The 13727-nt window shown below is 35.9% G+C and overlaps 1 protein-coding gene across 3 annotated transcripts in view; it reads right to left on the reverse strand.

The window, feature by feature from the left end:
• The window catches only part of PNPLA8 (patatin like domain 8, phospholipase A2), a 130268-nt gene that overhangs the window by 11422 nt on the left and 105119 nt on the right, over positions 1-13727 (reverse strand). For all 3 annotated transcript variants that reach the window (XM_024742239.1, XM_024742240.1, XM_024742241.1), the window contains exons 7-8: positions 7086-7143; positions 4811-5005 (exon numbers count right to left, since the gene is read on the reverse strand). In XM_024742239.1, the coding sequence (XP_024598007.1) occupies positions 4811-5005; positions 7086-7143 (253 nt within the window). The remainder of the gene's footprint in view (positions 1-4810; positions 5006-7085; positions 7144-13727) is intronic.

Here is a 13727-nt window from a genome sequence, read left to right on the forward strand (position 1 = left end):
ATATATATATATATATATGTTAGCATAAGGTATTTGTTTTTCTCTCATCTAGGTATTTTACACGAAACACCTCTTCATTATTATAAAAGCTATAAAGAAGGATTAGAGAAGACAAAAAGGGGAGAAAAGAAGGGGCAAACAAGGTTTACCAAGAATTGATAATAGTAAAATTAATCCCACATCAAAAGTTGCCAAGTTTTCAATAGTTTTAATAGCCATGCTTCAAATTAAATTCCTGTTCCTTGAACTTTACTTGCTTTCCATCAAAAAAAGTGCAGAAGTTAACATTTTTGGCACTCACTTTAGTCCCGTGGTGAGGCACACCATTCCTTAAGCTCTGTTTAGTCAGCCTACTCTTCTCGTCAGACGCCTCTGCTGTCAGCAAGTCCTTAGGCTAACGTTATGTCTACGGGATCTCCTGAAGCCTTTGCGTTCATTACAGTATTCATACTCACAGTTAGTTACTGTGTACTTGGTGTTTGTCAGCCACTGCTCATGCTAGGTGCTGAGGTAAAATAGACTTGAAAAATAAACTTATTAAATAAATTGATACTTATCTTTTAGAAGTACACACACGATTGCATTTTAACTGCAGTACATCATGCATGTACTTAATAGCCTAATATTTAGATACTTTTTATTGCTTTTAATGTATATTTAATCATTTCAAATCATAAATCAGAATTTATACCAGAAAATAACCACTGGGCAACACGAATGCCTCTTGATCATCTCATCTTATTTTTTAGGGTTTAATATTTTTGTTTGTTTTTTGTTTTGTGGTAGGGTTTAACATTTTTATTTTATTTTTTAAGAAACTCTTTTTTTTTTTTGGCCACGCTGCGCAGCTTGCAGGATCTCAGTTCCCCAACCAGGGACTGAACCTGGACCACGGCAATGAAAGCGCCAAATCTTAACCACTAAACCACCAGGGAACTCCCTATAGGGTTTTTAAAAAATTTGTTTTTTATTATGTTAAAATATATATAATATAAAATTGGTCCTTTTAACCTTTTTTAAGGTTACAAGTCAGTGGCATTAATAACATTCAAAATGTTTTACAATTATCACCACTATTTCCAAAACATTTTTATCACCACAAACAGAGTCTGCAACCATTAAGCAATGACTCCCCAACCTCCCCTCCCCATCCTACTTCTATCCTAATCAACTATTCACTCTTTATACATAAACTCAGAAGACGACTTCTTTGTAGAGCCAATCCTGACAAAATAAATCACATCTTTTACACTACTTCTTAACCCTGTACATATTTTTATTATTGAATTTATCATCTCATTCTGTAACTCTGTTTATATTCTCCTGGTTTGAGCTATTTGAGGGTAAGATCCAGGAAACACAAACAATATGCTAGCAATTATTAAAAACCTTTATATTTTTTATGGTTAACATAGGGCCTGGCACTGAGTAAGCACTCACTACATTTTTGTCCAGTTATAATGAAAATTATTAGTTGTGGCCTGGCACAGGCATAATTTAGCACAGAAAATGCTAGGCAGGCTCTTTCTGCTAAAAACACTCTTTATCTGGAAAGTTTATATGAAATATCATAATTCATTTTATGTTAATGTATGCTGAGTTCTGAACGTAACCTTTTAAAATGTAAATAAAGTCTAAAAGAAATAATATATTAGAATCTGCCACAAGCTAATTTATCAGGATCTTTCTCCAAAGACAGTGAATAAATGATTTAATTTTGGAGGCTGAGATGGAAAAAGATAAGAGAGAAGGGATATGCATATGACCAAACTCATCAGATTGTATATATCAAATATATGTAGTTTTTTTTTTAATCAATTTTACTTCAATAAAGCTGTTAAAAAGAGAGAAGGGATAATGTTGTGTAAAAAGTATTATTTGATAAATATGATGCTACTTGGATGGGGTAGAGAAATAATACGTTGGAAGCTACTCAAAAAGAATTCTTCCTACTTTCTAATTTCCTAGGACATCTAATAAGCCTTGTAATACCGTAATAACACTCTTCTCTTTACAAAGAAAAATGAAATCTACCCATCTACTGACTCATACCTCTTAATTACTTATAGCAGTGCTTTCAATAACTGTTCAAATAGAATTTAAATGTATAATTTATACTTTACCTGATAAATGTATAATTTATACTTTACCTGAAAAAGGATACGAACTTTCATTAAAACATATGTCAGACATGACAGTTAAAAAGGATTTTAAAAATGAGACTGGAAATACTGAATATAATTATTCTAAGAACTAAGGATAAGAGGATTGTAATAAGTAGCGTATTTTAGTTTTAAACTTCTTGGCAACTTTTGAAGGGTTGGAAAGGAACTCTGCTTGAATGTTTTGTTTAAGCAATTAAGATCATTCACACCTTAGAATACTCTAATCAACCTTTCATGGTGTCTTCAGAGGAGAAAAATATCCCTCTTCCTCAAGTATCCTGAAAAGGATACGCAATAAGAAAAATATTTGCTTAAATAAGGTTTGCTTAGACTCCAGCTTCCTTCTGAATATTCTTAAGTTAGATGTGCCAGTCTTTTTGGAATCAAGTCACTGATTTACATGAACGTATATTCTCTGTATATGCGGTGACATGCATTATTTTTAAATTTTTTACTTATTTTATTTTAATTTATTTATTTTTACTTTTGGCTGTACCACACAACATGTGGGATCTTAGTTCCCTGACCAGGGATCGAACCTGCACCTGCTGCAGTGGAAGCATGGAGTCTTAACCACTGGATCGCCAGGGAAGTCCACACTTTTTAATTTTTTTAAATCAAAGTATAGTTCATTTATAATATCATGTTAGTTTCAGGTATACAGCACAGCCATTCAGTTTTTTATATATATATATATATTCTCCTTCAGATTCTCTTCCTTTATAGGTTATTACAAAATACTGAGTATATTTCCGTGTGTAGTTATATGCTTTAAATAAAATTTATGTAAGAAGTTATTTTAATCTGTAGATCAGCCTAAGTTCAAAGATTATAGTCATCAAAATAAAAATTGCTATGCATGGAAAGGAATATCATTAGCTTATCTGAAATGGAAGAAGAACCACTGAATTACTCTGGTTTGTTATTTGTATTCTACAGGACTGAATTAAACCTTAGAACTACTTCCTCTTAGATAAAGAATAATGAGCAAATGAGATAACTTCTTTGGGAGTCTGGGAACATATGGTCCTGAAATGCAGTAACTTAATTGAGACTTTCACTAGTATTTGGCGAAACTGCAATTTTGTAGCATGACAACCATCTTAAAGTCGTAAGTTACAAACCTAAACTATTATATTCCCAAATACACTTATTTCTCCATTTATGACATGGTGAAAATACTATGGAATATGGAGAAACTGTTGTTACAAACAGCAAGATACATATTAAAATAAAATTTTAATTTTGACCAATAAGTCCTGAAATCTATGTCAGAAAGAAACTCTACAGCTAGCACTTTCTGCCCTGAGGGGGTGGGATAAAGCAGACAAAGGCAGGAAGGGGAAGTGCCTTACATAACTCTGCAATGACTGATCTGACCAAGTGGGAAATAGTCTGCATTGACTCCAAAGATGAAAGGAACCCATTTTCATCTCCTAACTACTAAGATTATGACATTACTTCTGGTAAGACAGAAAGAAAATGGGATAGCTGAAAATGGGATAACATTTAAAAATATATCTAAGCTGTTACATAAAATTATAGGAGAAAATAAAATTGATAACCACATTTTAGTTATTATAATATTGACACATGTAAATTAAAATTATACAGTTGATATGTAGTTTATATAGCAGATCTGTGAGCTTTTGAACATCTAAAAATCCTTGGCAAAATATGTTTTCTTCTCAACATATATGTGAATACCAAGTGCATACCAGTGAGTGGAGAGGAGTTAAGGTTATTGACTCCATCAAAGGAGAATGCAGTGGGAGAGCATATAAAAAATTAAGCATATGTTAAAAACATATATTTTGGAAGTATCAGCTCAAAAGCTCTGTTGACTTTTATCATTTAGTATAAGTTATGAGTTCAGATTTCCAAAAATAGTGGAAAAACTTGACAAGGAAAAAATTTATGATAAATAAATGAGTCTATGTCAGAGAAAGTATACATCATTCAACATCATAGAAATAATGTTCAACTTAACAGATCATTTAGCCATAAATTTTAAAACAGTGTAATTATAGATAGCATCCTAACTCTGTCACTTAACAGCTGCAACCCTAGTCCAGTTACTTAGCTTTTCTTAAGACTCCAATTTCTCATCTGCAAAATGGAAATCACTCTATCTGCCTCATAAGCAGTGAGGATTGTATGAGGAGATGCACACAAAGGACTACATAGGTGTCTGGCACCTAGCTAACCTAATGAGTGTTTACTCTTATTATTTTATTACATCATCTCCTTCCAACTACGCCCACCAAAACTGTCAAACAGACGGCATCCTGCATTTTCAGTGACTGTGTTTCACTTTTAATTTTTATTACATTTGGAAAGCCAAGCATACATACTACTTCATTTTCCTATCATATTAAAATTATCATAACTGGCCATGAATCACATTACAGAAGATACAAATAAATCTTTCCTAAAATATGCTCTCAAGCCAGAAGGCTTGTTAATTTAAGAAAAACAAACAAGAAGTACAACTATCTTGTACTGCACGCACATCTTTTGCCACGTGGAGACACGAGGAAAGTCTCCTTGGTTGATCCCTCTGTAAGTTCAGGTGACATTTAATAAGTGCTGACTCTTTTTAATTATGTAAAGTTTTAGAAGATAAACCACATTAGTCAACTTACCTGATGAAGATCATTTCCCAACACATACTCTGCAAAGTAGCCGGGAGCAGCAGATGAGGCTCTAATGGCCTGCCACATTTTATACTGACAGCCTCCCAAATAGTGCGAGTTGACTCCAGGAAAATGTCCATAGTTTCTGAACACAAAGGCTTTTGGCGTTATCCCTCTGTTCACTAGGGTACTTACTGCCGCTACCTAGTAAATTAAAAGGTGAACGCACTTTAAGCAGCAATATTTGGGAACTGTAAAAATTCAATATTATTTAGTAGTATGAACAATCTACAACTCCACCCATCAAGATAAATGTATAACTAACTATAATATTAATCAAAGGGAAGCAGATCCTTTAAAATAGGTATTTCTTTACAGGAAAATAGATACAAGGGCTGAGACAATTTTGAGAAATGCATTATAAGAGAACAAAAATAAAAGATATTTTTTGACTACATGATTTGAATAGCTATTGAAAAAGACATTGAAGAAAGCATAAATTTGCAGACCTTTATATAATAATTGATACTGCAGTAGTAGCAATGAATAAAAACTACTTAAAGATGAATAAATATACTATTTTCATATCATTTATTTTCATATCATTTAGCCATTGTTTCTGTGCTCTTTGAAAGCATTATGACTTTAGTAACTGAAACTCTGACACTAAACAAACTCTCAAGGCTTTCTGATTGTAGTTAGTAAGCGGTAGCTGGACAATTTTTTATTGAAAAAAACAATGTTTATCACCCAGGGTCTCAGATTTTCTCAGTGTCAGCTGAATTTATGTAAAATGTGATGTATCCTAATGATCTGCAATATAAACTTAAGAGGCTGAAAGGTAATGGTGAGGGCTAAATTGTTAGGTCTCCATGCCAAGCCCTGTCAGGGGCCTGTGTGCTTTGCTATTTTATAAACCAAAAGTCACATTCCAAGTTCGTGTGAGTGACCCAAGTGTGTCTCTAGGCCACTGTGGACAAGAGCTGGCCCTACACTAAAATCCAGAGGGTCTTTCCATTAATTGGTATACAGGCAGGCTCGATTAAGAAACGTGTCAATGGCTGTCTCATTTATCACGAGTGAATTATTTTTTGAGATTTCTGCAGTTCCCCCACACCCACTCTATTCTTTTTTTTTTAAGTTGGCAATTCTCACAATTTAAGAACAAATAAACAAGAAGCCCTGAAGATACAAGAGAATAAACAAGAGGTGTAGTGTGCATCTTAGGGTCCTCCCCAATGAGCTAGTGCATTTCATTATGGCCTCGCGTGGTCTGATTGAGCCACCCCTCCAGCCTCACTGCACACGCTGCCCTAGGATCCTTAGGCTCCAGCCTTCAAGAACTCTTTCAGGGCCTGCATTTCTCCATGGCTCCTTCTGTACACACGGTTCCCTTTGCCAGGAACACTCATCAGCCTTCACACTAAGACCGCAAAGCCCATTTCCTTAGAGCAGTCTCCCTCACGTCTCTGTAAATATATGCTTTCAGAGAACTGTTTTTGTGCTCCATAGCACTTATCTTGGGAAAACTGTATCTCATTTGTGTGATCATTCGATTAATGCTTACTTTGCCCTACTGGACCGTAAACTCCATGTCTGCGTTCACTCACTAACGTATCCAAAGTCCCTAGCATTATGCTGGCACATGGGGTAACATAATTAATATCTAAAGAATGAATAAAAATATGTGTAAGCAAGAGTGAAAGAGCAATAGAGGGAGCTGTATTTGATTTTTTCTGGTTACAGCTTGTCATCCAAGAATAAACACAACCTGCATGGGATTTCTGCGTACATAAACCCTTATTCCTTAATCAAATAATGAATTTTATTAAAGAACACAAAACTCAAGCAATACTCAGGTCACTGGGTTTCAAACAAAGTAAATAAAAGGAGAAGCCGAACTGAGACTGATTCTAGTGACATTAACATTTAAAAAACTGGGATTCCATTTGTATATTAATTTAATATTTATCTAAGAGGCACATAAAGTTTCTTTAAAAAAATCTGGGAGGAAATGCCACAATTTTCCTTAAATACCTAGATTTGATTAACCCTATAATAAAATAATTCTTTATCTTTAGTCCCAGCTTTCCATGTTCTTAAACTTTCGTTATACTTTTACTTGATATAGAAAAGGTTCAATGATCACATTCTGTACGTTCACAGAATGAGCCAATATATAAGGAATCAACATAATCTACTAAAAGAGCTTCCTTCATAATAAATCCGTTCATCTGACCTTCAATTCCAATTACGTGTTATATTTAGGAGACTCTAAACTTACCTTAGGGCACATGGGGTTTCTTGCTGTTTCAATCATTAGTGAAGATCCCATTCTATCCCTTTATTAAAGGAGAAGAATTAAAGTATATCAATTCTATTTCCCAACATCAGTGAACATACACTACGCAATTACTGTTGGCTCATGGCTTGTCAAAACCATGCAGGACATAAAAGTAGTATAAGAATCTCCTCTAGGAAGCTTATAATCCAACTAATGCACATTAAACAATATATAGCTTTCCATTAACCTCTGATTCAAACTGCAAGTATGTACAATTCTGAGGGGGGCAATCAATACAGGCTGCAGTATCTGGAAAAGATGCACAGAGGTGTAGCTTAAGAAGAACACCAACGATGGCAAGAAAACACATTAAAAACCAGGACATATCCAGAGTAAAGGCACAGAGGCAGAACAACTTGATGTTTTCGGGGTCCTCCTGACAGGAAGGAGCTGTGTTGAGATAAGCCTGCAAAAGTACGGCAGACTAGTTGCAGAACAGTCTAAAAACCAGATCAGGACACTCAGACTTCAAACCTGCTTTAGCAATATAGAGCCTATGCCACCCCCCAAAAATGCTTTTTAAATCATCTGAGTTGACATTTGAATTACTGCAACATAATAGAAATTGTCCGTGGGTAGCAATTTTCACAACTCCATTATAAGGTAATTTTATTTCAGTGCAGACTTAAAAATTATGTATTTTACCCCTGTACCGAATACAAAGACTATGTTTTTTGACCAACCTGCCTCAGTAAGGAAAAACATTTTTCTAATGACATTTTTTCAAGTGACACTCATGTTTCACAAATAGAATATTACTGAATTTCACATATTTACAAATTAGGTAGTAATCATTATAAAAGATATGATTAATATCTTTTATAATATATAAAATCATTATATAATAATAAAAAATAATAATATAAAATCATTATAAAAGATAATAATCATTATTATCTTTTATAAATAGAATGTAAAATGCTTTCTAAAACAGACAAGATCTTTGTCTTTCCAAACCTGATCTGTGTGTTTCCTTGGAATGAAGATCAATGCAATTTTATTCTCCTAAGGGTCTTTTCACTTTATCTTTTCATAGAAATCTTGCTGTAAAATTGGGACAGAGATACTGTCACACTTTCACACTTAAAGCAAAGTTGCTTAAGCTGCTTTCACACTTAAAGCAAAGTTCACATTTATTTTTTGTTTAAACCTTGATTTTATAAAAAGCTAAAATGCTTTAGTGAATTGTTATGAATATAAATGGGAAGAGAAAATCACAAACATTAACTGGTCACTTTAGAGAGATGTCAAAATAAAAAAAAAAATTCTCAACATTCCCAGATTCTACTGATGCTATAATTAAAAACAGCATCCCTACTCCCTCTTGTGAGAGCACCAGAATCACAAGTAACTGCTGGACAATCATCGACAGGAAGACGCTGGAACTCACCAAAAAAGATACCCCACATCCAAAGACAAAGGAGAAGCCACAGTGAGACGGTAGGAGGGACACAATCACAGCAAAATCAAATCCCGTAACTGCTGGGTGGGTGACTCACAGACTGGAGAACACTTATACCACAGAAGTCCACCCTACTGGAGTGAACGTTGTGAGCCCCACATCAGGCTTCCCAACCTGGGGGTCCATCAATGGGAGGAAGAATTCCCAGAGAATCAGACTTTGAAGGCTAGTGGGATTTGACTGCAGGACTTCGACAGGACTGGGGGAAACAGAGACTCCACTCTTGGAGGGCACACACAAAGTAGTGTGTGCATCGGGACCCAGGAGAAGGAGCAGTGACCCCAGGGGAGACTGAACCAGACCTACCTGCTAGTGTTGGAGGGTCTCCTGCAGAGGTAGGGGATGGCTGTGGCTCACTGTGGGGACAAGGACACTGGCAGCAGAAGTTCTGGGAAGTACTCCTTGGAGTGAGCCCTCCCAGAGTCCACCATTAGCCCCACCAAAGAGCCTGGATAGGCTCCAGTGTTGGGTGCCCCCAGGCCAAACAACCAATAGGAAGGGAACCCAGCCCCACCCATCATGAGACAAGCAGATTACAGTTTTACTGAGCTCTGCCCACCAGAGCAACAGCCAGCTCCACCAACCATCAGTCTCTCCTATCACAAAACATGCCCAAGCCTCTTAGAAAGCCTCATCCACCAGAGGGCAGAGGGCAAGAAGAACTACAATCCTGCAGCCTGTGGAACAAAAACCACATTCACAGAAAGAGACACAAGATGAAAAGCCAGAGGGCTATGTACCAGATGAAGGAACAAGATAAAACCCCAGAAGAACAACTAAATGAAGTGGAGATAGGCAACCTCCCAGAAAAAGAATTCAGAATAACGATAGTGAAGATGATCCAGGACCTCGGAAAAAGAATGGAGGCAAAGATTGAGAAGATGCAAGAAATGTTTAACAAAGACCTAGAAGAATTAAAGAACAAACAAACAGAGATGAACAATACAATAACTGAAATGAAAAATACACTAGAGGGAATCAATAGCAGAATAACTAAGGCAGAAGAATGGAGAAGTGACCTGGAAGACTGAATCGTGGAATTTACTGCTGCAGAACAGAATAAAGAAAAAGAATGAAAAGAAATGAAGACAGCATAAGAGACCTCTGGGACAACATTAAACGCAACAACATTCGCATTATACGGGTTCCAGAAGGAGAAGAGAGAGAGAAAGGACCCGAGAAAATATCTGAAGAGATTATAGTCGACAACTTCCCTACCATGGGAAAGGAAAGAGCCACCCAAGTCCAGGAAGCACAGAGAGTCCCATACAGGCTAAACCCAAGGAGAAACATGCTGAAACACACATAGTAATCAAATTGGCAAAAACTAAGGACAAAGAAAAATTACTAAAAGCAGCAAGGGAAAAACGACAAAGAACACATAAGAGAACTCCCATAAGGTAAACAGCTGATTTCTCAGCAGAAACTCTACAAGCCAGAAGGGAGTGGCATGATATATTTAAAGTGATGAAAGGGAAGAACCTACAACCAAGATTACTCTAACCAGCAAGGGTCTCATTCAGATTCAGTGCAGAAATCAAAAGCTTTACAGACAAGCAAAGGCTACGAAAATTCAGCACCACTAAACCAGCTCTACAACAAAGGCTAAAGGAACTTCTCTAAGTGGGAAACACGAGCAAAGAAAAGGACCTACAAAAACAAACTCAAAACAATTAAGGAAATGGTAATAGGAACATACATATCAATAATTACCTTAAACGTGAATGGATTAAATGCTCCAACCAGAAGACACAGGCTTCCTCAATGGATACAAAAACAAGACCCATCTACATTCTGTCTATAAGAGACCCACTTAAGACCTAGGGACACATACAGACTGAAAGTGAGGGGATAGAAAAAGATATTCCATGCAAATGAAAATAAAAAGAAATTGAGAGTAGCAATACTCATATCAGATAAAATAGGCTTTAAAATAAAGAATGTTACAAGAGACAAGGAAGGACACTACATAATGATCAAGGGATCAATCCAAGAAGAAGATATAACAATTATAAATATATATGTAGCCAACATAGGAGCACCTCAATACATAAGGCAACTGCAAACGGCTATAAAAGAGGAAATCGACAGCAACACAATAATAGTGGGGGACTCTAACACCCTACTTACACCAATGGACAGATCATCCAAACAGAAAATTAATAAGGAAACACAAGCTTTAAATGACACAACAGACCAGATAGATTTAATTGATATTTATAGGACATTCCATCTAAAAACAGCAGATTACACTTTCTTCTCAAGTGCACATGGAACAATCTCCAGGACAGATCACAACTTGGGTCACAAATCAAGCCTCAGTAAATGTAAGAAAACTGAAATCATATCAAGCATCTTTTCTGACCACAACACTATGAAATTAGAAAACAATTACAGGGAAAAAACTGTAAAGAAACAAACACACGGAGGCTAAACAATACGTTACTAAATAGCCAAGAGATCACTGAAGAAATCTAAGAGGAAATCAAAAAATACCTAGAGACAAATTACAACGAACATACGACAATCCAAAACCTATGGAATGCAGCAAAAGCACTTCTAAGAGGGAAGTTTAGAGCAATACCAGCCTACCTCAAGAAGCAAGAAAAATCTCAAATAAACAATCTAATCTTATACCTAAAGGAACTAGAGAAAGAAGAACAAACAAAACCCAAAGTTAGTAGAAGAAAAGAAATCATAAAGATCAGAGCAGAAGTAAATGAAATAGAAACAAATAAAACAATAGTGGGCATAAACCCAGAGAAAACCATAATTCAAAAAGGTACATGCACCCGAATGTTTACTGCAGCACTATTTACAATAGCCAGGACACGGAAGCAACCTAAATGCCCATCGACAGACGAATGGATAAAGAAGATGTGGTACATATATACAATGGAATATTACTCAGCCCTAAAAAGGAATGAAGTTTGGTCATTTGTAGAGACATGGATAGACACAGAGACTGTCATACAGAGTGAAGTAAGTCATAAAGAGTAAAACAAATATTGTATATTAACGTATGTGGAACCTAGAAAAATGGTACAGATGAACTGGTCTGCAGGGCAGAAATTGAGACACAGATGTAGAGAACAAATGTATGGACACCAAGGGGGGAAAGTGGCAGGGCGGGTAGCGGTGGTGGTGGTGTGATCAATTGGGCGATTGGAATTGACATGTATACACTGATGTGTATAAAATGGATGACTAATAAGAACCTGCTGTCTAAAAAAAATAAATAAAATAAAATTCAAAAAAAAAGAATAAAGCTACTATAATCATCAAAAAAAAAAGCATCCCTATAATAACACAAAATCATTACCACAGGAAAAAATATAAAAATGTTCTCAATAAACAATGAAAGAAAAAAATGACAATAAAGGCCAGGGAGTGGGCATGGTAAAGCATAACAACAAGGCCCCCACTGAATCACACTTGCTGATTTCCATACCCTTGTATACAGTCCCTTTCCACACAGACCCTGGGTTTGAGTGGCTTTGGTCAATGGGACATCAGCAAATATGCCACTAAACTGAGGCTTGGTTAAGTCGTCATGCACTGAGGCTGGCCCTAACTGGAACCCTGAGACCACCATGATGGGATGAAGCCCAGGACAAGAGAGACCAGCTGTCCCAGCCATCTCAGCTGAGCTGCCTGCTGGCTGCCAGTAACCATGAGTGAGTTTATACAAGACCAGAAGAAATGTACAGTCAAACCACAGAATCATGAGACTTAATCATGACCTAAAAAAAAAACTTAATTAGGCCTTAGGGCTAGAAAATAATATAAAGATTTACCTGATTTCAAGGTAGAAAAGACTTTCTAAATATTAAAGCAAAGTTCAAAATTAAAGGAAAAGATCTGACAAATGAAGACTTCAAACTCCTCCACATTAAAAAAATGTTTTTAACTAAAAAGCACGTTTTCAATATATCAACAAACGGTTAATACATTTATAATATAGTGAGCAATGCCCTGGTAGGAAAATGAGCAAATATTATGCTCTTGAAATTCACACACAAAAAGGAAATAAATAAAAAAACAAAAAAATGTTTAAACCCATTAATAACCAAAGTGATGCAAACTGTAAACACCAGTTTTTAAATCTCTCAAACTGAAAAAGTTCTAAAAATTAAAATGTTTGGTGTTCATAAGTATTTCATGAAATGGAAACACAAACTGATGTTGGTGGGTCAGCTGGGACAACTGTGTGGAAGAACAATTCAGGTATATACATCTATCTATCTATCTAAAAAATGATTTCTTAAAACATATATACTTTCTGACCCAAAATTTCACTCAAGAAGTTTACCTTAAATATATAACCAGAGACTTAAGTAGAGATGTAAGATATCCACCTAAACTTTACTTTGAATGGGAAAAATATCTGAAATATCCTCTTTTCCCACTAGGGAATTTGTTAAATAAAAAACAGTACATCCATAAAATGGATAGCGAACAACCATTAAAACACGTCTCAAGGGACTTCCCTCGTGGTGCAGTGGTTAAGACTCCGTGCTCCCAATGCAGGGGGCCCAGGTTTGATCCCTGGTCAGGGAACTAGATCCCACATGCATGCTGCAACTAAGAGTTTGCATGCCACAACTAAGGAGCCCACCTGCTGCAACTAAGGAGCCCACGTGCTGTGAGTAAAGGAGCCAGAGAGCTGCAACGAAGGAGCCTGCCTGCCGCAACTAAGGAGCCCACCTGCCACAACTAAGACCCGGCGCAACCAAAGAAATTAAAAAAAAAATTATCTCAAAAAATATTTAAGAACATAGGAAACCAATCACAATAAAATGCTAAGTGAAAATGCAAGATACAAAACTACACGTGCATTATCATCCCGATTTTGTGAAGGGGATGAATACAAACACACATTTACAACCTCACATACACATATACTTACTTATCTCCAAGAAATTCCAGAAAAACGTACATCACCATGTTAATAGTGCTTTTGTTCTTGGTAGGATTATAAGCTATTTTCACTGTTTTCTTTATATATTCTCTATTTCCTATATAATGATTATTTTTAAAAGCCATCAACACTGACCTAATAATTATGTTTCTTATAAACTGACCTACTGATACATTCTGAAGTGTGGGCAGAAATGTAA

The sequence above is a fragment of the Neophocaena asiaeorientalis genome, unplaced genomic scaffold (genome assembly GCF_003031525.2).
Source record: "Neophocaena asiaeorientalis asiaeorientalis breed wild unplaced genomic scaffold, Neophocaena_asiaeorientalis_V1.1 scaffold373, whole genome shotgun sequence".
Taxonomy (NCBI): Eukaryota; Metazoa; Chordata; class Mammalia; order Artiodactyla; family Phocoenidae; genus Neophocaena; species Neophocaena asiaeorientalis.